Source organism: Ambystoma mexicanum, chromosome 8 (genome assembly GCF_040938575.1).
Source record: "Ambystoma mexicanum isolate Mex_15411 chromosome 8, UKY_AmexF1_1, whole genome shotgun sequence".
Lineage (NCBI taxonomy): Eukaryota > Metazoa > Chordata > Amphibia > Caudata > Ambystomatidae > Ambystoma > Ambystoma mexicanum.
The window spans coordinates 1690047346-1690074101 of record NC_090929.1 but is presented as its reverse complement, the minus strand read 5'-3'; the positions used below and the strand labels follow the sequence as shown (position 1 = coordinate 1690074101).

Sequence of the window (26756 nt, the reverse complement as noted above, 5' to 3'; positions counted from 1 at the left end):
GAGAGGAACCTGAGAACTACAAAGTAGAAATCCCAGGGATTTCATAATACTTTGGCAGCACTGGGAAAATCTCAGGCTAGGCAGCAAATGCATTCCTTCATTTGAGTTCCATTTGAAACTCTAGTATAAATGCAGCTTTCCAGGACTGCAAACATGACTTAACAAGGATAGCAATTGGTCGCTTTTCAAGGGGGTGGGGGTTCAGTTTGTTTAATTATCGAAGAGTGTGTGTTTTCCACAACACGCTCTGAATTCGGTGGCATTGAAGAGATGTGCATTTACATGGATGGTGCGTAACATGCCATGGGATTCGCATGTGTACTTCTTTAGTGCCCACCTTTCATCAAGGGTTTTGCCTTGACAAAGCGCTTGGGTGCGAAACATGTTGTTGTTCCAAATAAACAACCTCTTTTGGACCTGTTCCATCCTCCGATCTGTTTTCTTGATGCCAAAAGATGCCATTGGTGTTGGCACAGCACCACATGCAGCCAGTGCTTAATTTGTGGGGGTGTTTGCCAGGGCTCAGCCCTGGCACTTATTTCTGAGCCCTGGAACGTATTGTCTCAGACACAGTTTGATCATGATGTTGTGTTTTGGCAACTTTATTATTTGTACTGCCAGTTACACAATCAACACCTACACAATCAGAGCAAAATGTAAATGATTGTGTTTAAAGACACACATACACATGTGTCTCATGTCAAGACAAAAGACGAGTCTGTTATTTTTTGTGTTTGATGAATGGCATTTTTAAATCCCACATCCGCCGTGGTGAGTGCATCCATCAACCACAATAGGCCGGTGGGAGTTGCAGCTTTAACCCATATATGTTGACAGCATGGGGAGCAGACGTGGGTGGTAACAACAGTAGGCGAGGAGCTGGCCATGCTGACTTTTTTTTTCTCACAAATTAATCACTGCATGCAACCTGGTGGCTATGCCGGTGCGAGCCCCAATCCACAGATTTGGTAACAATGAATCACACAAGGCCCCCCCATCTGCCCCACTCTCACCTCTTTGACTGTACCACAGCTGCTGTGTGGGATGTGGAACATCACATCAGGCGCTGTTATTTGGGGGCGGCAGTTGCTGTTCAAGAAAAGATCCTCGGCGGAGTACCCCAGCGACTGCAGGTACGCTCTGCGAATCACGGCTTGCATGGAGTCTGCTGAGCAGGTCAAGGCCACTAGGAGGGGAGATGCACAACTTCAGGGCATGTGAGAATATGCGTTCAGTCTAGCAATCTGCTGCTGTGATGAATGGAAACCTCCAAAGGCATCTACTGCAAGCACGTGGCTATATCACACAATTCTATTCCCTGTAGTTCAGGTCTGACCTGAGGGCAGAGAACTGGGAAAGCACTCTCAGTGCTTCTTCTGTCTCTCACCCTGTGCATATGCATTCCTGATGACTGTCAAAAAAGGGCACACATGGAATGGGTGGCTGAGGCTTTGCATCTGTGTGTTGAATTGTGCACCTGCTTGCACTGTTGGGTAGGTAGGTACATGTGCAAACTCTGCTCAACACAACCGTTACAAACAAAGACCCCATAGGCATGTTTGCGCTGCTATCCCATAGCATAATACACCTTATCAGACTATAACATTCATGGAAACCCAGGAATTTAGGCAATGAAAAATGGTGCGCTTTGATGGATGACTATTCGGTTTGGTGTGACCCAAACAAAGAGAAACGAAAAAGTAAACAGGAAATGTCAGAGGGTATCTAGTTAATGAAGTAAGGGTCCACCATGCAGATTAACACCCAGCAAAGATGCACTGGCCATCTCAGTAACCGCCCACATTCTCTCCGGCCATCCTCTGCACCTCCACTGGGTTTGCCATCTTGTTGGTAATCAGGGGTTGCAGGTGCTGCCCTACTGCCTCACCCTGCAAACACACATCTGCCACGCCCACCCACAGCCCGTCCCATACTTGCCTTAAAGGAAATGCTGACATCTTAGTTTGTATTTTAGGGAAGTAGGTAGCCTTCGGTTGCATGAATCCTGCTTATCGCTCAAATAAACACAAATAATGCTATCAGGCCCCAGGCGCCCAGGGTGGGTAAGACCTTGCTGTAGCTATCACATGCTTTATGGGTACACGCACCAGTCTGTCAATATACTATCACATGCTTTATAGGTACAAGCACAGATCTGTCAATATCCTATCACATGCTTTATAGGTACAAGCACAGGTCTGTCAATATCCTATCACATGCTTTATGGGTACAGGCACCGGTCTGTCAATATTATCTTGCATGATTTATGGGTACAAGCACCGGTCTGTCAATATCCTATCACATGATTTATAGGTACAAGCACAGATCTGTCAATATCCTATCACATGCATTATGGGGATTAGCACAGGTCTGTCAATATCATATGACATGCTTTATGGGTACAAGCACAGGTCTGTCAATATTATCTTGCATGATTTATGGGTACACGCACCAGTCTGTCAATATACTATCACATGCTTTATAGGTACAAGCACAGATCTGTCAATATCCTATCACATGCTTTATAGGTACAAGCACAGGTCTGTCAATATCCTATCACATGCTTTATAGGTACAAGCACAGATCTGTCAATATCCTATCACATGCTTTATAGGTACAAGCACAGGTCTGTCAATATCCTATCACATGCTTTATAGGTACAAGCACAGATCTGTCAATATCCTATCACATGCTTTATAGGTACAAGCACAGGTCTGTCAATATCCTATCACATGCTTTATGGGTACAGGCACCGGTCTGTCAATATTATCTTGCATGATTTATGGGTACAAGCACCGGTCTGTCAATATCCTATCACATGATTTATAGGTACAAGCACAGATCTGTCAATATCCTATCACATGCATTATGGGGATTAGCACAGGTCTGTCAATATCATATGACATGCTTTATGGGTACAAGCACAGGTCTGTCAATATTATCTTGCATGATTTATGGGTACACGCACCAGTCTGTCAATATACTATCACATGCTTTATAGGTACAAGCACAGATCTGTCAATATCCTATCACATGCTTTATAGGTACAAGCACAGATCTGTCAATATCCTATCACATGATTTATGGGTAAAAGCACAGGTCTGTCAATATCCTATCACATGATTTATGGGTAAAAGCACAGGTCTGTCAATATCCTATCACATGATTTATGGGTACAAGCACAGGTCTGTCAATATCCTATCACATGCCTTATGGGGATTAGCACAGGTCTGTCAATATCATATGACATGCTTTATGGGTAGAAGCACAGGTCTGTCAATATCCTATCACATGCATTATGGGGATTAGCACAGGTCTGTCAACATCCTATCACATGATTTATCGGTACAAGCACATGTCTGTCAATATCCTATCACATGATTTATGGGCACAAGCACATGTCTGTCAATATCCTATCACATGCTTTATGGGGATTAGCACAGGTCTGTCAATATCATATGACATGCTTTATGGGTAGAAGCACAGGTCTGTCAATATCGTATCACATGCTTTATGGGGATTAGCACAGGTCGGTCAACATCCTATCACATGATTTATGGGTAGAAGCACAGGTCTGTCAATATCCTATCACATGCTTTATGGGGATTAGCAAACAGGTCTGTCAATATCCTATCACATGATTTATGGGCTCAAGCGCAGGTCTGTCAATATCCTATCACATGCGTTATGGGGATTAGCACAGGTCTGTCAATATCATATGACATGCTTTATGGGTAGAAGCACAGGTCTGTCAATATCCTATCACATGCATTATGGGGATTAGCACAGGTCTGTCAATATCATATGACATGCTTTATGGGTAGAAGCACAGGTCTGTCAATATCCTATCACATGCTTTATGGGGATTAGCACACAGGTCTGTCAATATCCTATCACATGATTTATGGGCAAAAGCGCAGGTCTGTCAATATCCTATCACATGCTTTATAGGGATTAGCACAGGTCTGTCAATATCATATGACATGCTTTATGGGTAGAAGCACATGTCTGTCAATATCCTATCACATACCTTATGGGGATTAGCACAGGTCTGTCAATATCATATGACATGCTTTATGGGTAGAAGCACAGGTCTGTCAATATCCTATCACATGCTTTATGGGTACAAGCACAGGTCTGTCAATATCCTATCACATGCTGTTAATTCAATGCAATGGGGGCTACTACTGTCCCCCATTTAATGAATGCTCCCTGTAATGTGTCTAATTTTCAATAGCTATAATGTTCTCGACTGAACGTGAGCCTACCACTCTCGTTGTACTCAGGTGCGATGGAGGAATAGTAGGCACGGAATCCAGAGGCAGTGACGGATACATCGGTCGACAGCAGGACGGTCATGCTGTTTGAGGAAGAGGTGAACGTGTAAGGGGGATTCCTGCAGAACCTCCCGAGCAAAGGAGAGGTGTAGAGGGGTCCATCGTAGACTTCGATGTAATCATAATTACAGTTGTTGCCAGTCTCCAGTCTAAGGGAGGAAAGAAGGGACACATTAGAGCTCATACTTAGACACTGTCACAAATCATTGGCAATCACTCTCCCCTTCCCTAGACCCTGCTCAGTGACACAGCATTGAGTTACCAGCTGATACGTCTGGCGAACTAGAAATGCCAATAGACTGTGAACATAATGATTGATTTTTGATTTGACTGATTTTGGAATTTGTATTGCGCATATCCGTAGGGAGCCAAGCAGCAGGCTGCATCTAGGCGCAGATTTATCTGAGGACGATAGAGAGAGAATACAGTGCATCAGCTATTCGGTTTACACAAATAGGTAGGCTTTAAGTTGTTTCTTGAAAACAGCCAGGGATTCAATTTTTCGCAGGTGGGATGGGAGTGAGTTCAAGGGGCCGGGGACCGGCCACTGAAAAAACGTATGTCCCTCCCAATGGGTAGTATTAGACAGGGGATTACTAAAAGTCCTTGATCCGTAGATCGCAAGGAATGTGTAGGATTATAGATCTGAATTTTTGAAATTAAATATGGCGGAGCTAAGCCATGCATGCATCTAAAGACAAGACACAGTAGCTTGAACTGAATCTGCTGCTGGACTGGCAACCAGTGCGAAACTCAGAAACTGACACCTTCCAAGGTAGGGAAAAAAACAGGTGTGCTGCTGAGTTTTGGGATACTGCAAGGCGCTGTAGCTGATATTCTGGGCTACCTACCAAAAGCACATTGCAGTAGTCCAGCCTGGCATTAACAAGAGTACCTACCATTGTTGATCGATCATGCTCAGATATTAAGAGGGAGAAGGGGTTTGAGAATCTTCTGTTGAAAACATACAAACTTGATGATCTGATTCACCTGCAAATTGCACCCCCAAAGTGGATTGCCAGATGCTCCCTAAGTTCTTCACGGAATCTGTGTATTTGGAGGCAATTCCAAACAGTGTGGGGCATGGGATTATCAGAAAGAGACTTGCCAGTTTATTTTTTGAACCAAATACAATGATTTCCCTCTTGGTTGGAATCAGCTGGAGTTTATTCTCAAGCATCCACAATCGAAGTTTTTCCGCACACTCCAGAATACGCTCTGCTGCCTCCACGGGTCAGCATTTCAGAGAGGAATGGGCCTGTTTCACTTGTTGAACATGGATTGGAGTAAATGAGAGGGTGGGAAGAATGCCTGAGAAATGGAAAGGAAGGAGTTAAACACAGCTGGCACTGAGAAAGGTTACGCCTCTATATTGAGAATATTTGGTCTGTGAGGAGGGACTTGTAAATAGGTGCTAAGCATTTCTGTAGTTGGGGCAGGTGAGCCTTAAATATCATGGCATTACTTCGAAACATTTTGCCTGAGATAAGCTAAGGAAAATGCTAAGCATCGCTGTGCTTGGAAGCAGTGGGCCTAGAATAAGGTCAGGAATGACCACAGCATGGCTGGGTTAGAAAGAGGTGGGCCTAAAATAAGGTCAAGAATGACCAGAGCATGGCTGGGTTAGAAAGCGGCGGGCCTAAAATAAGGTCAGGAATTACCAGAGCATGGCTGGGTTAGTAAGTGGCGGGTCTGAAATAAGGTCAGGGTTGTGCTACGCACAGCAGTGATTGAAAGTGGTGAGCATGGCTGGGTTAGAAAGCGGCGTGCCTGAAATAAGGTCAGGGTTCGGCAGTGACTGAAAGCGGTGAGCATGGCTGGGTTAGAAAGCGGCGTGCCTGAAATAAGTTCAGGGTTGTGCTACGCACGGCAGTGATTGAAAGTGGTGAACCTGGCTGTGTTTGGAAGCGGTGGGCCTGAAATAAGGTCAGGGTTGTGCTACGCACGGCAGTGATTGAAAGTGGTGAACCTGGCTGTGTTTGGAAGCGGTGGGCCTGAAATAAGGTCAGGGTTTTGAAAGTGGTGAGCCTGGCTGGGTTTGGAAGCGGCGAGCCTGAAATAAGGTCAGGGTTCGGCAGTGACTGAAAGCGGTGAGCATGGCTGGGCTAGAAAGCGGCGTGCCTGAAATAAGTTCAGGGTTGTGCTACGCACGGCAGTGATTGAAAGTGGTGAACCTGGCTGTGTTTGGAAGCGGTGGGCCTGAAATAAGGTCAGGGTTTTGAAAGTGGTGAGCCTGGCTGGGTTTGGAAGCGGCGAGCCTGAAATAGGGTCAGGGTTGTGCTAAGGATTGAAAGTCGTGAGCCTGGCTGGGTTTGGAAGCGGTGGGCCTGAAATAAGGTCAGGGTTTTGAAAGTGGTGAGCCTGGCTGGGTTTGGAAGCAGCGGGCCTGAAATAGGGTCAGGGTTGCGATACGCACGGAAGTGATTGAAAGTGGTGAGCCTGGCTGGGTTTGGAAGCGGTGGGCCTGAAATAAGGTCAGGGTTGTGCTACGCACGGCAGTGATTGAAAGCGGTGAGCCTGGCTGGGTTTGGAAGCGGTGGGCCTGAAATAAGGTCAGGGTTTTGAAAGTGGTGAGCCTGGCTGGGTTTGGAAGCGGCGTGCCTGAAATAGGGTCAGGGTTGCGATACGCACGGCAGTGATTGAAAGTGGTGAGCCTGGCTGGGTTGGGAAGCGGTGGGCCTGAAATAGGGTCAGGGTTGTGCTACGCACGGCAATGATTGAAAGCGGTGAGCCTGGCTGGGTGGGTTTGGAAGCAGTGGACCGGAGCTAAGGTAAGAAATGAAATGTGATGGGGATGGCTGTGCTTGGAGGAGGGATGGCTTGAGATAAGGAATATGGAGATGAAGGAGAAATATAAATAGTCTCTCTTGCTCTCTTTCCTGCTTGAGGTGTCTGTTTCATGTTGCTTGTCTATGTGAGAGCTCTGAGGCCTGTGGGCGATATGGCGCGATACAAAAATCACAATAGATAGATAGATAGATAGATAGATAGATAGATAGATAGATATCCTAGGCAAGGCTGTGCTTGAGAGCAGTGGGCCAGCTATAAATCAAGGAATGTGCTTATGATGGATGTGCTTGGAGGAGGCAGGCCTTAGATAAGTTAAGTAATGTTCTTAGGATGGATATTACTGCAAGTGGATAGGCTTGAGATAGTGTAAGGGACATGCTAAGTGTGGCTGTGCTTAGAAGCTGTTGGCCTGATATAAGATAAGAACTCTGCAGTCATTGAAAGAAATGGGCCTGAGATAAGGTAAGCAATCTGCTTAGAATTGATGTGCTTGGAGACTGGTAGCCAAAGAGAAGGTGAGGAGGGTACATAAGGTGGCTGTGCTTGGAGACTGGTCAGCCAAAGAGAAAGTGAGGAGGGTACATAAGGTGGCTGTGCTTGGAGACTGGTAGCCAAAGAGAAAGTGAGGAGGGTACATAAGGTGGCTGTACTTGGAGACTGGTCAGCCAAAGAGAAAGTGAGAAGGGTACATGAGGTGGCTGTGCTTGGAGACTGGTAGCCAAAGAGAAAGTGAGGAGGGTACATAAGGTGGCTGTGCTTGGAGACTGGTCAGCCAAAGAGAATGTGAGGAGGGTACGTAAGGTGGCTGCGCTTGGAGACTGGTCAGCCAAAGAGAAGGTGAGGAGGGTACATAAGGTGGCTGTGCTTGGAGACTGGTCAGCCAAAGAGAAAATGAGGGGGGTACATAAGGTGGCTGTGCTTGGAGACTGGTCAGCCAAAGAGAAAGTGAGGACGGTACATACGGTGGCTGTGCTTGGAGACTGGTCAGCCAAAGAGAAAGTGAGGAGGGTACATAAGGTGGCTGTGCTTGGAGACTGGTAGCCAAAGAGAAAGTGAGGAGGGTACATAAGGTGGCTGTGCTTGGAGACTGGTCAGCCAAAGAGAAAGTGAGGAGGGTACATAAGCTGGCTGTGCTTGGAGACTGGTAGCCAAAGAGAAAGTGAGGAGGGTACATAAGGTGGCTGTGCTTGGAGACTGGTCAGCCAAAGAGAAAGTAAGGAGGGTACATAAGGTGGCTGTGCTTGGAGAGTGGTAGCCAAAGAGAAAGTGAGGAGGGTACATAAGGTGGCTGTGCTTGGAGACTGGTCAGCCAAAGAGAATGTGAGGAGGGTACGTAAGGTGGCTGTGCTTGGAGACTGCTCAGCCAAAGAGAAGGTGAGGAGGGTACATAAGGTGGCTGTGCTTGGAGACTGGTCAGACAAAGAGAAAATGAGGAGGGTACATAAGGTGGCTGTGCTTGGGGACTGGTAGCCAAAGAGAAAGTGAGGAGGGTACGTAAGGTGGCTGTGCTTGGAGACTGGTAGCCAAAGAGAAAATGAGGAGGGTACGTAAGGTGGCTGTGCTTGGAGACTGGTAGCCAAAGAGAAAGTGAGGAGGGTACATAAGGTGGCTGTGCTTGGAGACTGGTAGCCAAAGAGAAAGTGAGGAGGGTACATAAGGTGGCTGTGCTTAAAGGCTGCTGAGCACGATTTTAGGTAAGGAATGGGCTTAAAATGGCTGTGCCTGGAGAGGGTGGACCCGCCACAAGATTATGTATATGCTAAGCATGGCAGTGCTTGGAAGCAGTGTGTCTGAGATTAGATGAGGAATATTCTAAGCATGGGTGTGCTTGGAAGCGGTGTGTCTGAGATTAGATGAGGAATATTCTAAGCATGCAGTGCTTGGAAGCGGTGTGTCTGAGATTAGATGAGGAATATTCTAAGCATGCAGTGCTTGGAAGCGGTGTGTCTGAGATTAGATGAGGAATATTCTAAGCATGCAGTGCTTGGAAGCGGTGTGTCTGAGATTAGATGAGGAATATTCTAAGCATGCAGTGCTTGGAAGCGGTGTGTCTGAGATTAGATGAGGAATATTCTAAGCATGCAGTGCTTGGAGGCGGTGTGTCTGAGATTAGATGAGGAATATTCTAAGCATGCAGTGCTTGGAAGCGGTGTGTCTGAGATTAGATGAGGAATATTCTAAGCATGCAGTGCTTGGAAGCGGTGTGTCTGAGATTAGATGAGGAATATTCTAAGCATGCAGTGCTTGGAGGCGGTGTGTCTGAGATTAGATGAGGAATATTCTAAGCATGCAGTGCTTGGAAGCGGTGTGTCTGAGATTAGATGAGAAATATTCTAAGCATGCATGCAGTGCTTGGAAGCGGTATGTCTGAGATTAGATGAGGAATATTCTAAGCATGGCTGTGCTTGGAAGCGGTGTGTCTGAGATTAGATGAGGAATATTCTAAGCATGCAGTGCTTGGAAGCGGTGTGTCTGAGATTAGATGAGGAATATTCTAAGCATGCAGTGCTTGGAAGCGGTGTGTCTGAGATTAGATGAGGAATATTCTAAGCATGCAGTGCTTGGAGGCGGTGTGTCTGAGATTAGATGAGGAATATTCTAAGCATGCAGTGCTTGGAAGCGGTGTGTCTGAGATTAGATGAGAAATATTCTAAGCATGCATGCAGTGCTTGGAAGCGGTGTGTCTGAGATTAGGTGAGGAATATATTCTAAGCATGCAGTGCTTGGAAGCGGTGTGTCTGAGATTAGATGAGGAATATTCTAAGCATGGCTGTGCTTGCGTGCAGGCCGATGTGCCTGTGCTAGGACTAGGAATGCGCTTAGGATGGTTCACTTGGAAGCAGTGCACCTGAGATAAAGTGAGGAATGTAATAAAGAGAGACATGCGTGTAGGTGGTGGGACTAAAATAAGGCATGGAATGTGCTGGAGCGGTGCTGAAAATACTGTGCAGCTGGTTGTTGTAATCTGATGAAAAGTGGCTCGATCCAGGGTAGCAATATGCTGAGGATGGCTGACCTGGGAGAAATTGAATCTAGGATATGGTGAAAAGCTGACCTGGGAGAAATTGAATCTAGGATATGGTGAAAAGCTGACCTGGGAGAAATTGAATCTAGGATATGGTGAAAAGCTGACCTGGGAAAAGTTGAATCTAGGATATGGTGAAAAGCTGACCTGGGAGAAGTTGAATCTAGGGTATGGTGAAAAGCTGACCTGGGAAAAGTTGAATCTAGGGTATGGTGAAAAGCTGACCTGGGAGAAGTTGAATCTAGGGTATGGTGAAAAGCTGACCTGGGAGAAGTTGAATCTAGGGTATGGTGAAAAGCTGACCTGGGAGAAGTTGAATCTAGGGTATGGTGAAAAGCTGACCTGGGAGAAGTTGAATCTAGGGTATGGTGAAAAGCTGACCTAGGTGAAGTTGAATCTAGGGTATGGTGAACATCTGACCTGGGAGAAATTGAATCTAGGGTATGGTGAAAAGCTGACCTGGGAGAAGTTGAATCTAGGGTATGGTGAAAAGCTGACCTAGGTGAAGTTGAATCTAGCGTATGGTGAAAATCTGACCTGGGAGAAGTTGAATCTAGGGTATGGTGAAAAGCTGACCTGGGAGAAGTTGAATTTAGGGTATGGTGAAAATCTGACCTGGGAGAAATTGAATCTAGGGTATGGTGAAAGCTGACCTGGGAGAAGTTGAATCTAGGGTTTGGTGAAAAGCTGACCTTGGAGAAATTGAATCTAGGGTATGGTGACAAGCTTGCCAATGGCAGTAAAGCATGGGAGAAGTGTGGCCCTGAGACACAATGTGATTTGTATGTGATGTGATTGTTTCGATGTGTCCATGCGTCGTCAATGGAGTAAGAGAAAACATTTCCTGGGATTGTTTGAAGAATATGCTAACCCTGGCCATGCTGGTCCAGTCAGTGTAAGACAGAGTGAAGTGTTTCCTAGGGTGGGCGGTGCTTGGGCATCATGCATGCAGGTGGTGTGTGCCAGGGAAGACTAAGATCGGAGGAAGCAGAACGTCAGCTCACAATGGCAAAGGAGATAATGATGACATTGCTATGAAGCGGGTCAAGAGCATCATTTGATGTGATGTATTCTTCTTTACTTGGCCATTGCCAATGAAGCTGGTCTTGCAGAACATGCGAGCCACGCAAAATGGTGCCAAATTAGAATGGGCAGGAAGGAACCGCAGCACATTTATGATGAAGAAGGTATATCAGAGTGGGCGCTCCGTACTTCAGAGAGTTACATGTACCAGTCCAATTCTTGACAGCCTGAAAAAAAGCCTCAAATATACATGAAGATGAGAGGCCTCGAGGTTAATAGAACTCTATTCAGGAGTGGAGGATCCAGGCGGATAGAAGTCTATCCAAGAGTGGAGGATACAGGCGGACCCTGGCCCCCTCTGGCAGTCTCAATGCTCATGGTGCTTGAACAAACCTATAAGAGGCCCCTCTGGGTGCAAATAGTGGCTACCCAACAGCCTTAATTCACCTACAACACCCTGTCCAGCATTAGCTCCCAAGCTGGAAGGGCTGACCCCAATTATCTGGAGACCATGAAGTGGTTATGCAGTGGAGGCTAAGCTCAGATGGCACCAGGCTTTTCAGTTCACTTGGCTCTGCTTGGAAGATGGCTGTGCTCATCAAAAACACACACCGGAGATTCACCCACATGAAATAAAAGCTGCTGATTTTCCCCCTGAATAGATGGGTTTTGCCCAATGTTAGCAAACTACTGTGTGCTTCCTGACCAGGCTTATATCTTCCTATTTTGGATAAAACAAGAGCCTAATCTTTACAACGCTCACTTGACTATACTAGCAGCATTGGAACATGATGTGTTGTATGTACATATGCCTGAAAGGACCAGTTGAGACTGGGTTATAGAAACTCGATGAATGCGTAGTCAGGAATATGGCATTGGGGTAGTACCGTGACAGTTTTACAGTTGTTTCCATTTTTTGTTTTTACTTTATTTTATACTGGCATCTCAAATATAAAGAGTATCACAATTAGCATTGGGTATTCACAACATGGATAAGTCAATTAGGCTTGCATAATCTACATTGCATTACTTAAGTATTAAAGGAGAGGAGGGTGGGTGAAAGGGATAGGCGTTAGATAACATTTCAGATTTGTTTCTAGGCAGTTCATTCATCGTCTGAGTCTTCTGTGCTTCGCAGGTACTCCCTGAGGGGGCCCCAAATGTCTTTCGGTCTGGACGTGGTTTGAATACCTCGGATATAGGATTCTTCGCTGTCTTGAACGTTTATGAGGTCTCTGAGCCAGTTTCCATGTGTGGGAGCGGTTTTGGATTTCCATTTCCTGGGGATGTTTCGTTTGGCCAATGCTCCTCCTCCTGCGAGTAGTCTGCAGGTCTTTGTGGAGGCCTTCCCAATGTCTCCCAGTAAGTATTTCAGTGTTTCGCTCATGGTTTCTGCCATCTCATCCCAGAAGCGTCGGATTGGCGGGCACTCCCAATACATGTGGATCGCATTTGCAGCAACTGCGACACACTTGGGGCATACGGCTTGTTTAGCGGGGTCAAATTTGGAGACCTTGCTTGGAGTAAAGTATAGGTGGTTAAGGATTTTTAGCTGTATAAGCCTAAAGTTAGCGCAGAGTGAGATGGATTTGGTGTATCTGCAGTAGTTTAACCTCTGCTGTTCGTTGATCGTTGTGTTCGGATCTCTCTCCCACTTGCTCTTCATCTCATTTTTGGATGGAGTGCTGTGTTGAATTACTTTGTACATTGTGGAGACGTTGCTGGTGAATCCTTCTTGTGTCAGGATTTGCCGATAGGAATTTATGTATAGGGGGTGCATTCGGGAAGGATGGCCATTTTTTCATGCAGGCTGCTTTCGTGCATTGATATTGTAGGATTGTGAATAGGCCAGGGCCCGTTTTATTTTGGATTTCTGCAGCAGTAAGAAATCGTCCCTCAGGAAAGAGATCTCCGATTTTGCCCTCTTTTTCCGGGTCCCATCTTCTTTGTATGGTACAGTCCATAGTGGGTTGAAGTGCAGGGTAGTGCCACAGCGGTAGGTGCGGCCAGTACGGATGATCACATCCTACTCTCTTGAGTATCCATGACCATGCTCGCACTGTTGACGATAGCGGATCTGCCAGTACTTTCTCCTCTGCGACCCTAGCAAATATCATACTTTGCAGATTCAGGGGAGATGCTGCAAACTCTTCAGCGCGTATATGTGCAAATTGCTCTGCGGTATTATTCCAGTATTTGGCAAAGTATGCCTGTGCGGAGTAGTAATGTAGGAGAAAGTCAGGGGCCGCCAGCTCTCCGGTGTCGTAACTCTCACATAGCTTTGGCCAACTTAGTCTGGGGGTACCTCCTCCCCAGACGAAACTGGACACCAACTTTTGTAGTGTACCAAAAAATGTACCGTGTGCCCATATTGGGATACTACTAACAGGTATAGTAGATTCGGCACCACCCCCATTTTGAGCAAGGATATGCGACGGTACAAGGACAGTGGCTGCTTAACCCATGAGTTGAGCTTATATTCCAGCTGTGTCAGGAATGGCGCATAGTTGTTTGTGTACAGGGTACGCTTATTTGTTGCCATTATAATGCCCAGATATCGTGCACTGGTGGGGGACCACCGGAAGCCCTCCATGGTTGCGGATCTGTTTGTAGAACTGGACATAGATATTATTTCCGATTTAGCTTGGTTTATCCTGTATCCAGAGTATTTTGTGAAGACTTTAATGTAACGCATGACTGGTGGAAGATTAGTATCATGATTTCTGAGGTATAGCATAGTGTTGTCGGCATAGAGGGAAATTAACTGGGGTGTCCACATAATTCGGATCTCTCTCCAGGAGTGCCTGTAACGTAGGTATGCTGCCATTCCTTCGATTGTTAATGCAAAAATTAGAGGGGAGAGCCTTGTCTGGTGCCCCTTTATAGATTGAAGCTGGGCGACAGCGTCTTATTGGTCTTTACTCTGGCGGTGGGCTTACAGTACAGCAACTTTATGGATTGGAGAAATTCTAAGCCAAACCCCATTTTTATAATATGGCGTGCATGAACTTCCATGAAATAGAGTCAAACGCTTTCTCCGCGTCTAGCGTAACCGCCACTGTCCTCACTTGAGGGTCCATCTGGGAGGCAATGGCGAAGAACCTCCGCAGGTTTAGAGCAGTGGATCGGCCAGGTATGAAACCGATTGGTCCGGGTGTACTAATTTGTACTACAGTTGTTTCCATTTCAATATTCTGCATATTTTAAATTTGAGGTACTGTTCTGTTCAGTTCATTGGCATGGACAATGCACTACTGAACATGTTGAACATCTGTAACTGTTTCATGCACTTCTCTCTTTAATGGATGCATTTTTCCTATGGTGCCACGGTTTACAAATAGGGGTCGCCATAGACTCCAGGCGGACTCACAATCTAGTGAAAGTTACGGGACGTGCCCGGAGGACTAGCTGCACACAGGTATCAGTCAATCCCACATGCGTAAATCTGGAATCCACCCACTCTACGACCCTTCACAATACCTGCTCTGTTTTCCAGGTTCCCATTTCTAGGCACAGGCCATGTTAACAAAGACCTGAAGCACATACACATCAGCATGTTTTTCCACCAGGGATCCATCGTTTAATGGATTGCAGCACCAGAGGCAGAAGACCTAGGGCATTAATAGGCACCTTAAACAACATGTGTTCTCCACGTCCAAGCTCCCTGTGCATACGTAGCTAACCAACACCTTTATTCCGTGACTGAGCTAACAAAAGTGACCCTACATGCGCAAAATGATTTGCCATGGATGGTTCTGGCACAAATCAAGACCAAATCACAGCAGTGCGTGCTTTGTTGGGTTATGGCCTTCAGCACTTTCCCCTGTGTGTGGTCTCGCCCGACACAGGAGAGCCTCTGGGGAAAGCGCCAAGGTGCGAGTGTTGTGATAAGTCCCCTGTGTTAGGGAGATTTTCCTTAAGGCCTGGGGTCAGGGTCTTCAGGTGTGTCATCCTGGCTTTGGCACTGTATGTGAGCCCCTCAGGCTCACCAGGCTCTGCAAGTGGTAGTTTTGGCAAAGCATCCCAGGCCTAACTGTCAGGGGGTGAAACGGGGTGGTGCACAGGTACAGTCCACACATATTGTTAATACGCTGTAAGAGAATGAACACACGCTTTATTATTTATCAAAATATCATCTTTATGTAAGAAAAGGACAGGCAACGTGAAAAAGCAATGCACTCCCAGATAAATAACTTTGCAAAAGAGAATATGCCACAATGTATTAGGTTTAGAGTCAATAGAGAGCCTGAACTATAAAGGAAGAGGCAGCGCCAGGGCCACAAAGGCTTTTCTATCCAGGCTGGCAAGTTCACGAGGAGATCAAGTAGATCACTAGTGCAAATAGGGGCAGTCCTTGACAGGGAAGCGTAACCTTTGTGCGAAGGATCCCCAAGGTCCATTGGGCAGAAGCCCTCAGTAGTTCTTTGAAGATGATGAAGAGGTCCAGGGATGAAGGTATGCATGAAGAAAAGACCCGCCTGCAGCACCAAAGAGTCAGAGGAGCAATGCTTTGGGAATGCAAAAGCAGGCCTGCAGCAGGCAGCCAGCGGTGTCCAGGTGCGGTTGCTGTGTACATTGGTCAGCGATACAGTCATTGCCAGGTCACGGGTTGGTGCTGTGGTCGGCGGTTGCCAATGATGCAGGGTCCCGCCATCGTTCTCAGGCACAGGGTTCAGCTTCTAAGGATGAGGGCGGCTTGGAGAGACCCCTTTGAAGAACGATTCTTGGAGAAATGTTGAAGCAGTCAGACTTGAGACGAGCAGTCAGCCTCGGAAGAAGAACTGCAAAGCCGAGTTTGGCAGTGCGGTTGCAGAGTCGAGGCAGCACAGGACCCTGCGGTTTCCAATTTGGGGGAGATGGAGTCAGAGCGATTGCCTGATGTCTGGGATAAAGATTCTCTGGTCAGTTCAGCAAGGGGGGGGAGATCTTCTGGGTCCTGGCAGTGAAGGGGCACAAGTTTATGGGTCTGTCAATGTAGGCACCATCAGAATCTTCAGGGAAACAATGCCTTCGAGCAAGAGCTGTGACCCAGTTGTTCCCACTGTATCAGGGGAAAGGAGTGCCATTGTGGGTTCGGACCTTCTCCCTCAAATTCTTCAGAGCATCAAAGGCTGCTGCTGCAGAGCTTGTGTCATTCCTCAAGCAGCAGGCATTCCAAAGCGCAGGTGAAGAGCTTCAGATGTCGACATGGTGAGTCGGCAAGGGTGTCTGCTTTTATCTCCCTCAGGAGGCAGTGAGTGAACACTGCATCCAATCACACAGCAAGCATCATTTAAACAGAGGGGTATAAAGTGGGTGGCAGCCAATGGCCCACCCAGGCACACAGAAAGAGCACTCACTCAAAGGAATGGGTACACACACACACACACACACACACACCACACCCACACACACACACACACACCCCCACACACACACACACACACGCACCACATCCACACACACCCCCACACCCCCCACACACACACACACACAGACGCCAACGATGACCACCTGCTCTTCCATACATAGAGAAACACAGGCTAGTCATGTGGCTCCTAAGGTATTTTAGTCAAACAAAGACAATCTCCATTTTGATGAATGAAGGAGGGCTCAAAAGAGGTTTAGCCAGGTAAAATTGGTTCCATCATGTGGAAACATTTTACACCAGCGAATAAGCTACCAGCAGCCTAGCTACATGACTAACAGAGAGCGAATACCAGGACTCAGGGATTCATCAGGATCTTTGGCTTTGGCTGGTTATTAGGTTCATCTTCTGGTGGTGCTTCCTCTTCCTGTCCCTCTCTCCTGCCTCCTGCCTCTGCGTCTTTGTCTAGGTTTTGACTAGAGCAATTCTCGTCTTCCAGATATCCTGTTATGATCTTGACGTGAGAAGAGTTCCTTGTGACTTGTATCGTCATTTGGCATGCACTTATCATGCTACCTTCCTTGGCGGTCACAGTGAATGGTTAAGGGTCAAACAGCCCTTGAGGCCTTGAGTTTTTTAAGACTACTGAATTCCTCCCTTCCAGGGCCGGTGCCTTGCCTCTTCTCTGCTGACTTTCAGTACAATCGTGTTCTTTTCGGTGTGCTGTGCTTCTTTGGGCATCATACACACCCCAGTAGCCCAGCGGGTGCACTCGGGATAGTGGCACAAGGTGCTAGCCCCAGGAGAAGCCTGTCCGGTGATACTCCCATGGATGTGTGAGGCTTTGTTCGATATTCCCTCAGGTATTGAAAAATAGCTCTCTCAGGATCCTCGTTCTGCTCCATCGCCATCCTTAAGACCTTGTTGAGAGGGCACATGAAGCTCTCATCATTCCCGTTCGCCAGTATGTAATGAGTCATGGGTGGCAGAAGTTGAAACGCTCTAGGAACTGCCCTGAGAAGGAGGTCCATCATCAGTCTTTATGGATACAGGATGTCCATATTTTCTCCAACCATGGTATCATGACAGCTGCTGCCCTGGAGCTATCGTTAGCTCAGGATAGTATGGTGGGAGAACTTATTCAAGACTGTCAGTGTGGTGTGGGCAGTGGGCAGTGACCCAAAATCGACACTGGCACTTTCCCTGGGGCACTGCATTGGTGCATGGACTGCATAGGGGCAGGTGGTGCGGTGCATATGTTGCTTGGCAAGGAATACATTTCAATATGATGGTCTCCACCTCTTGCCCCAGCCTTTTCTCTAAGGTGGATCTTTGTTTTGTACAGGTCTTGGTGCCCTGCATTGCCAGGTGAACGTCTCCGGTGGTCAGAGCTGCCAGGATCTCAATCCAAAACAAAAGAGGTGATCTCAATCCAGGCTCCTCGCAGCAAAGGCCCTTCCTCAGAGATGGGTAGCTCATCTTTCCAGTGAAACAGGCTTTTCGTGCGGCGCTGCGCTGCATTAGGTTGGTATTGCTGGGCCTTCACAAACCCTTACAATGTTCTGCTTCATATTCCCAATGCATTCTCAGTGGCCATTGCCATCTTAATTTCTTCTGTAGACATAGCTTTGGGACACCAGGACCACATGCTGTTCCAGGCACAGTGCTGCTCTCACTTCCCTGCTAGTAACCTCTCATGGGTTGTCTGATAGGAAATCCATTGGGTTTCCACTGGCCTCCTGGACTTTTAAGAGCCCCTTCTTTATCGTCAGAGGAGGACGTAGGGCTGTTCCATTGAAGATAGGAATGAGGGGCATGTCGTCAATCAACACCTTGAACAACCTGCCATATAGATACAAATGGAAGTGGTGACACCCCCATACTACATAATGGACTACTTTTCAATTTGGAAGTAGCTGGTCTGCAGGGGCACCAAGGCCCTACTTGCAAAGGCACCTTGAGGGCTGGCATGAACTATCAATTTGCTTTGCAGTTTGTGTTTAAAGTACATCATAGTGGTGTATGTGGCCAGGGTGCCCTTGGTTTCTTGAAATGCCATGGCTTATTGCTCAACCCCCCACCGCAAGGTTCAGCTGCTTGGGTCAGCAATTTGTTCATCTACTTTGGACCGCAAATGGAAGGGGCCTGTTAGTGTTTGAGACCCAGTGGTTTCACGGTTTTGTCAGTGTGGAGGCAGACTTTTATTCACAGGGACAGACTGACTGCTTGCACAGCAGGAGTTCCTGGGAATCCCACCGGAACCGCGATGGTGGGTAAAAAGACTTGTATGAGAAAGTCGAGGTGGGGCATAGGAAGTCATACATCCTTTACGATTTGTTTATCCCTTCACAGGTGCGATAAAGAAGAAATTGAATAGTGTCTGATCCAAACAGAAGAAGATCCTACACTCTTCTGCTTTCATCTATAACAACCCTATGTTGTTCTTGGCCCTGAAGAAAGTCGCTAGAGGACTACATAATCCGCTGAAACTGGTAGACCACAAGAGTTCAGGTCGGTATCCTGAACCCCCCAGGACATTCTGATTAATGAAACACTGGGATGGAAAAAAGGAATTAAACATTGCATTATATGCAGAACAATCTGTTTTTTTAGTGGACACACAAAGGAGGGAGAAATAAATCATAGCACACTCACCCCAAGTGTGGGGAAAGTAGTGAGTCAGATCAGGGGAAGTCTCTCCTCTATCCCCTTTGCTAGATAGGCGGCTCACCAGCGCTATCTAGGACGAGATTACCCTCTGTGATGTGGATAGAGAGACTTTCGGTGAGGGAGATTTAGCGAGCTGCAGGTCGCTTTTTTGAAGTTATGAATAGAATCTCAAATAACTGCCACCTTTTTGTGTGATACTTTATATGGCCATAAACAGCCAATCCCATGAAACAAATCATCAAACTCTCATAGGAGTTCCTTTCAATATTCATCGTGGTCCCCAAATGCGACATGGATACGTTTGAAATATTCCACAGTTTTGCAGGTGAGGAGAGTAGCTTTTTCCGTTGGTGTCGCAAACAGTTTCCTTGCTACTTTGACATTGTTGTGTTGGCAGGTTTTTCTAGTCATCCTATAAGAGGGTACGGTTCCTCCCCACCATACCAATAATTCTGACTTTGGTGGGCTTCATTCGAGGTAGGGGCCTCAGCGGTACAAAGCGTGGGCGACTCATCACATTGATAGAGGCTCTGGTGTCAACGAGGGCTGAAATGGGTGTCTCTGAAATAAGTATTATGCATCAGGGGTGTCAACGCTTGCCTGAATTGTGTTGGAGTTAAATCAGGAAGACCTTGTAGTCTGAGTCATCGGGGTCCGCTTCGGGCGCCATATCCACCGTTCACACTCCTTGTCTTCAGAGCCCATTGGCCTTTGTCAGGGTTGAATAATTCCCTGACCGACAATCTTTGGCAAAGTGAGTGAGGTGACCATAATTTGAGCACTATGCTTATCTGGCATAACAGCAGCCGTTGTGTGGCAGGTCCCCGCCACAATAGTCAGATGCCCTGCAGGTTTCCGATGTGATGCTTGTAGCATTGCTTCTTTGGGGTTAGTCTTGGCTGCTCTCTCGCTTCTTCCATGTTTTTTTCATTCCCACTGCGTGTGCCTTGGCCACAGCTACATGTTGAAATGTGGCCTTCTTCTTTGCCACTCGAACTTCTGTAAGCTCGCCGGAGGGACTACGGTGTAGCATAAGTTTCAGGGAAAGGCATGACTCCCGTGCCATGTTGCTTCAGGGCTTGCTGGGGTTGCAGCCTTGTATCAACTGCGCTCGACCCTCGTACGTCTCACATGCTAAGGTGCAATCACGCGTGGAAGGCATCAATGGGCTCACGGGCTGCTTGGCGTACCTGGCCGAGCTGAAGTCTGCAGTGGCTTCAGCTTTAAAGTGTTTGGTTATGATTCCTTTTGCAGTGCCACTTGAGCTAACTGACGAGGTGAGGGTCTTAAAGATTTTGTTCATAGACCAGCAATGCTGACATTTTTGGCAGAAGGTTTGTTTCTTTGCTCTTGACAAAAGATGGCTCCAGGCCGTCCACCCAGATTCACCAATTTGGGCCCAGAGGCGTTGGAGCCCCTACTATTTCAATTCTGGTATGGTGACTGACAGAGGTAGTGTTCTCCCTCCCTGCTGGTGCCATGGAGGCTGGCTGAGGGATGCTGGGGGTCTCTTCCTCTGCTGTTTCCTCTACCCCTCCTTCATTGACAACCTGCCCGACAGCGTCGCAAACAGCTCACTGTTCAACGATGCATTGCATAGATAGTAGTCATTTGGGAATCCGAGCTGAAGTTAGGCTGAGATCATTATTTCTTTGTTTTTAGATTGTACATTCCTAAGGACAACACTTTGATCATCATGTTTATATTTAGTCAATTGTCCTCCAGAAGAGAATGACAACATATTTTTTAAAAGACAAAAAAACATATTTAACATGTTTCACAGACAGTTTTAGAACTGTGTATTGCAATCCATTCACTTTATTGAGTGATTTGTCCGTTTATAAGCTTCTTAGCAACTAAGATGTCAGAGAAAGGGCCTCAGGGTGTCAGATCCATGGAAACGGCCTGTTCTGTACTCTATGTGGAATGGGAATCTGGTCAGGGAAACTGGATCAGAATCTTTGGCAAGGTCCTGCAGATCTGCACATAAACCAAATGCAAGGGTTTTGTTACTTGAAGAAAGCTGTTCCCGGGTCAATTCCCCTTTGAGCTGACATTGATCATTTTAGAGAGAGTCCCAATGCAAAATATCCTGTTCCAGCTTTCAACCTATAAAGCGCACTGCACGCCATGGACAGGGCACTTAGATGCCGACTACTGATTAGTGAACCAGCACATGATTGGCAAGGACTTTCCTATTGACAGTGTAGCAATCTTTTTAGTCTTTTAGGGAACAGGTGGTCTTCCAAATTTCTAATCATCTCAGGGGATGGGGAGGGGAGGTGTCGTTCTATAGGGAAGTTGCTTGATCGGAGAAGGCGCGTGCCCTTGCCACTCTACATAGAGTATACAAATATGCAGAGAAACTTGGCAAAACATGTTTTTCATTTTTTGTCAATTTTTAAATATTTGTATCTTTTGATTTTTTATATCACTCATAGAGTAAATCATACAGTCCATAGTTCATCTCTTGGTGGTAGGGCAAGGTGGCGCAGCGGTTGGAAGAACTGAACCGCATGAGCCGGGCCTTGACAACTCAGTGGAAAGCCTTCTGAACTGGGAACTAATCTCATAACTTTGAAACCTCTACAAACAATCATGAATCTGAAAGGCTCCTACCAGGACACTTCTGTCTACAAACCCTGGGAATGTTTTATAAATATATAAAGATGTCCAGGGTCATAGAGACCCTACCAACGCATGTGCCCACCTCTGTAGCCATCAGCAATCTGCCCCAGGTCAAGCGATCACATCAAACTGGGCCATACAAGGTGACCATTGCAGTTCTGTGCATTTGACCAATCATATACCCCCCTTTATATGTTTATCCTTTGTTTACAGCTCTGTGGTATTCTGTTTCTTTTGTTATTTTCTATACCCACCGTCCTCACCTCGTGGTCCATATTCCCGCTTCCAAATGGCATGGCTTAGTACGTATCACAGTTCTCGAAGCCTAAGGATAGGCCGGGGGCTATTACATTGTTTAAATAATCAATATATACTCAACTCTGGATTTTATCAACTATTTTCTTCACCCTTGGAACAAAGCTGTTTGATATTTTTTTTCAATATTGGTCATGGACCCCTGGATGTTGTGCACAAGGCTAATACTCGCTGGTGTGGACTGCATTGGGGGTTTCGTGTAAGGTGTAACATGGAGCATGCCTTTTTCTTCACAACTCTTTTAGTATGCTTGCCTCAGAATTCAATGCATTCAGGACTTGACTGGCCTTGCCTTGGATATCCTTACTGAAAGGGTTATATCCTCACATGATGGATTCCTTGGATCATCTATGAAGGGATACAAAGGCTGGGGGACGTAGCTTGCCAGTTGTGGCAGCCAAAGGCTGGAGCGCCCCACCTCTAAATATTAGATCTGACCCGTCCCACATTTCATCCCACAGAAACCTTAAAGTCTGGTTCCTCACCTCCAATGTGTAGCCTTTGTGACTTAATGATCACAGGCTCATCGTACACAATCTGCTCATTTGATTATATCTGCGTTATCTCATTTGCTAATTACGTATGTTAATAAGGTTGCCCATGTAAATATTACTGATTATGTACCAACGGAAAAATGTTTATGTAAATATCTTATGTCTGTAAATATCTGTAATATTATTTATGGCAAACTATTGTTTTCTATGGTTGTCTGTGGTAACCCTGTAATGTGTATTACCTGCTCTCCAGCGCTCATATACCTACAGGTTTGGCGCACGCTACAACTGCTAAATACATTTTTTCAAAAATTACAAAATGAAGATTTAAACAGATCAAGGTGGACGCATGCTTTACAGAGATTATGCCATTGCACTCCTGTAGTTAAGAGCGTTCTAAGCGGTGGTGGAAGCCCCCCCTCCCCCCTCGCTGCCCCCTGAGGACTTTACTTACTGCAGTCTGGGGAGATTCAGCTGGATCCGATAGTTGTTATTCGCTTGGATCTGCCACACACACCGGGCGTTGTTGGGATAATTCCCCGGATAGAATGGGCTTGAAAATGATCCAGAAGGTTGAGTGAGGATCCCGCCGCAGGCTGCAGGGAAACGGGGAAAATATTGGGAAAGAACAGGTCACTCTCCTGTCTTCTTAAGTAATGTCAATGCCATGCTTGACAGCTCTAGAAACCACCATTCTGCACCCCATACAAAGCGGGGGGCTGATCTCTCCCAAATACCTCTGTCCTTCCCCTCCATCTCTTCACTTTCCCCTGTGGCGGATTTACACAAACTTAAATACCCCCCCCTTCTCTTATGTATCACTCTGTTGCCTCCACCGTAAGGATGAAAACACATGCATATATCACCCCACACTTGACCATTCTGAATGTGTGGCTCGAGGAGAACCTACACTCCTCAGACATTGCATATAACATTAAACAAGCACAGGGTACCAAAAGGTAACCCGCCTGTCCCTCCCTGGGTTTAATTCCGCAACCACTACGCACCAACTGCACTCGGCACCACCCATACCCTTCACTCTGCACCACACTATCTAGTTTGCCCAATCGGAGAGTTGAGGGCATTGCCAAACGGGATTGCAAGTTTTCATGCCTACAATGTGCAGCTGTTCTTCCGCATCTCTGGTGATCACGGATGTTGCACGGTGAGGGCCACATTGTGGAGTCCCTCAGGGCTTGCCTGTAGCTCCACTTTTGTGCAACATTTACACAATGCCTCTTATGGACCTTCTCAGGTTCTTCCATTCGTGCTCTGATGGCAGTCACGCCTATTGAGGAGTCCTTGGCACTAACAACCAATTCACTAATGCACCAAAAGGACTACCTGCAAATTGATCCTGGACACGCGTGAAATCTCTGAGACTGAACAGCTCTAAGACGGAAATCCCAGTTCTTGGACCAAAGCTCCTCCCTAAAAATATTGATATTCTTCACCCAACCCCGGCTCTTTTGGAGAAACTGTCCATATAAAGAAGAAAGCAAAGCACCTCGGTTTCACCGGGCACCATGACCTGAGTCTTGATTCCCAGATCACCAATTTAAACACTGGCCTACTATCGATATCATGTTCAAGGTGGACCTTCTGGTGCGTGTGGTTATTTACCCACTCATTGACTACCCATGACCATGCTAAAACCTATGGGCAATCCCACTCTCGATCTGCCATGCCCTACCCATACAACATTCCCATGGGATCCATTAGTTTACATTATCAAGCAGTAAAATCAAACGATGTGCTGTAGATTGCTTGTCAGTGTAATTTCTAAGAAGTTTACTGAGAGTTAATGGCTTAATTGCAGCTGCAAATGCATTGTTGGTGTAATAAAAGTGTCTTAATCAAGACTGCCATCATCCAATTGATGTATAAGCACTGGAGTCCTCTTAAAAGCAAGCACTGATAAAGCAAATAGTTTTGGCTTGCTATGTATTAGATACACATTTGCCAGGTTCTGCTATCATATGTCCAGGTACTCACATGATTGTCCAGCTGTTTCCATTTTATGGCCAGGTAGTACCATTATGGCAGTACCTGGTAAATGCCTATCCCACGCCCGCCCACAGAAAAGCCAAAACTGTTGGCTTTGCCAATCAGTGTTTCTCTCCTGCATCCTCCTCACATGCCTACACTGCAATTACAAACACATTTACCATCAAAAAGACTGTGACCTACACGTCAAACACAGGTGATTCCATATTAATGGTTAATGTCTTACCTGTTCCATTTGATGTTGGGGCTGTTGCAGGTGGTGGAAGAGAGAATGTAAAACAAAAGGAAAAACAGTTACAACATACAAAATGTTTGCGGTGTCAAGAAAATACATATCAGTGATGTGCCCGCCCTCTCCGCCTGTTCATTTGCACAGTTTCCTACACCTCCACAATTCCCAGCACTGGCATCTGACTGATCTCCAGACCTTCATTATGTCTGTGTCCTTCTACGGCAGGGGCTGCAACCTTTGCCTCTCCACATGTTTGGACAGCAACCCCCATCAGCCTTGACCAACACAGACAATGATGAGGGATCATAGGCTTTGTAGTTCAAAACATCTGGAGAGCCACAGGTTGCAGACTCCAGTTCTACAGCCATCAACATCTCAGAACCTCAACAATCCCTCTTGGATTCTTCATCTCAAAAGCTCTGTCCATGTCCCTGGTCCCTGATCCTCATCAATGACATGTAATGCAACTAGGGATGGTCCCGTCACACAGACACATGCGCGCGACTTGGGATAAATATGTCCAAAACGGCCCGATCTTCATTGCTCACAATTCACAACTCCTTTCCTTTCTGTGATCTTCTGTCCTGTTTGATTTCTCATTTGTGCGATTTCTCCAATGCTCTCTCACCTCATTATCTTTTGTTGATACGTTTTCAAACAATATAGCAATTACTCTGTGGACCAGGGAGGGAGTGGAGCCCGATGAAGAGAAGGAATTGGGCTTTACTAGATATTTCATTACGAACCGATACATTATTGTGTGGTCGGTCCATCTGCCCTCTGCAGAGTGAAAACAAACAAAAAAGCTTCACGCAATCTCCTCTTCCCATCCACTCTGCGATCATTTATTTATTTATTTTATTTTTTGCATTTTTAAAGCGCTCACACAGCTCGCAGGCTTCGAGGCGCTGTTACAGGAATTGTTTGCTTTAGTTGCGTAGTTGTTTGTCTTAGTTGCATATTTATAACGCACTTAAACACCCAGAGGTTTCTAAGCGTGGACCCGGGAACCGAACCTGTGTTGCCTTGTGTCGAGCACGTTGCCGCTGAGCTATCCTCCCGGGACCTCATCATCATCAAAAGTCTCACACCTACTGACAGGGAACAGGCTTGGACCTCTTCCCCTCTTGCTACCTGCTTCAGACACATCGGAAATGCATTTTCTGGGCCTCACAAGTCACATATCTGTGCCAATTAAACCTTTATAATATCAGCTTCATTTAAGAGAAATGTGTTAATATTGCATCCTCCTCTGTGTAATCTGTTACTATAGTCCCCTGATCTGAGTAATTTGTTGGTACAGCATACTGTTCTGAGTAATTTGTTAGTATAGTGTCCTGAAATGAGTAGTTTCTTAGACTAACATCCCAATCTGAGTAATTTGTTAGTATAGTCCCCTGATCTGAGTCATTTATTAGTATAGCAACCTGATATGAGTAATGTGTAAGTATAGTGTCCTGATATGAGTAATTTGTTGCTGTAGTGCCCTTATCTGAGTTATTTGTTCGTATAGTGCCCTGATCTGAGTAATTTGTTAGTATAGTGCCCTGATCTGAGTTATTTGTTAGTATAACCTCCCAATCTGAGTAATATGTTGGTATAGTGCCATGATATGAGTGATTTGGTAGTATAGCATCCTGATCTGAGTAATTCGTTAGTATAGTGCTCTGATCTGAGTAATTTGTTAGTATAGCAACCTGATATGAGTAATGTGTTAGTATAGTTTCCTGATATGAGTAATTTGTTAGTACAGTCCCCTGATCTCAGTAATGTGTTAGTATTGTGTCCTTATATGAGAAATTTGTTTGTATAGTGCGCTGATCTGAGTTATTTGTTAGTATAGCATCCTGATCTGAGTGATTTGTTAGTAAAGTGCCCTGATCTGAGT

The 26756-nt window shown here is 46.2% G+C and overlaps 1 protein-coding gene across 1 annotated transcript in view; it reads right to left on the bottom strand.

The window, feature by feature from the left end:
• LOC138473462 (deleted in malignant brain tumors 1 protein-like) overlaps window positions 1-26756 on the bottom strand; it is a 104792-nt gene that overhangs the window by 11387 nt on the left and 66649 nt on the right. The window contains exons 9-12 of the mRNA XM_069612110.1: window positions 24863-24883; window positions 23084-23225; window positions 4269-4486; window positions 1014-1186 (exon numbers count right to left, since the gene is read on the bottom strand). Coding sequence (XP_069468211.1) covers window positions 1014-1186; window positions 4269-4486; window positions 23084-23225; window positions 24863-24883 — 554 coding nt within the window. The remainder of the gene's footprint in view (window positions 1-1013; window positions 1187-4268; window positions 4487-23083; window positions 23226-24862; window positions 24884-26756) is intronic.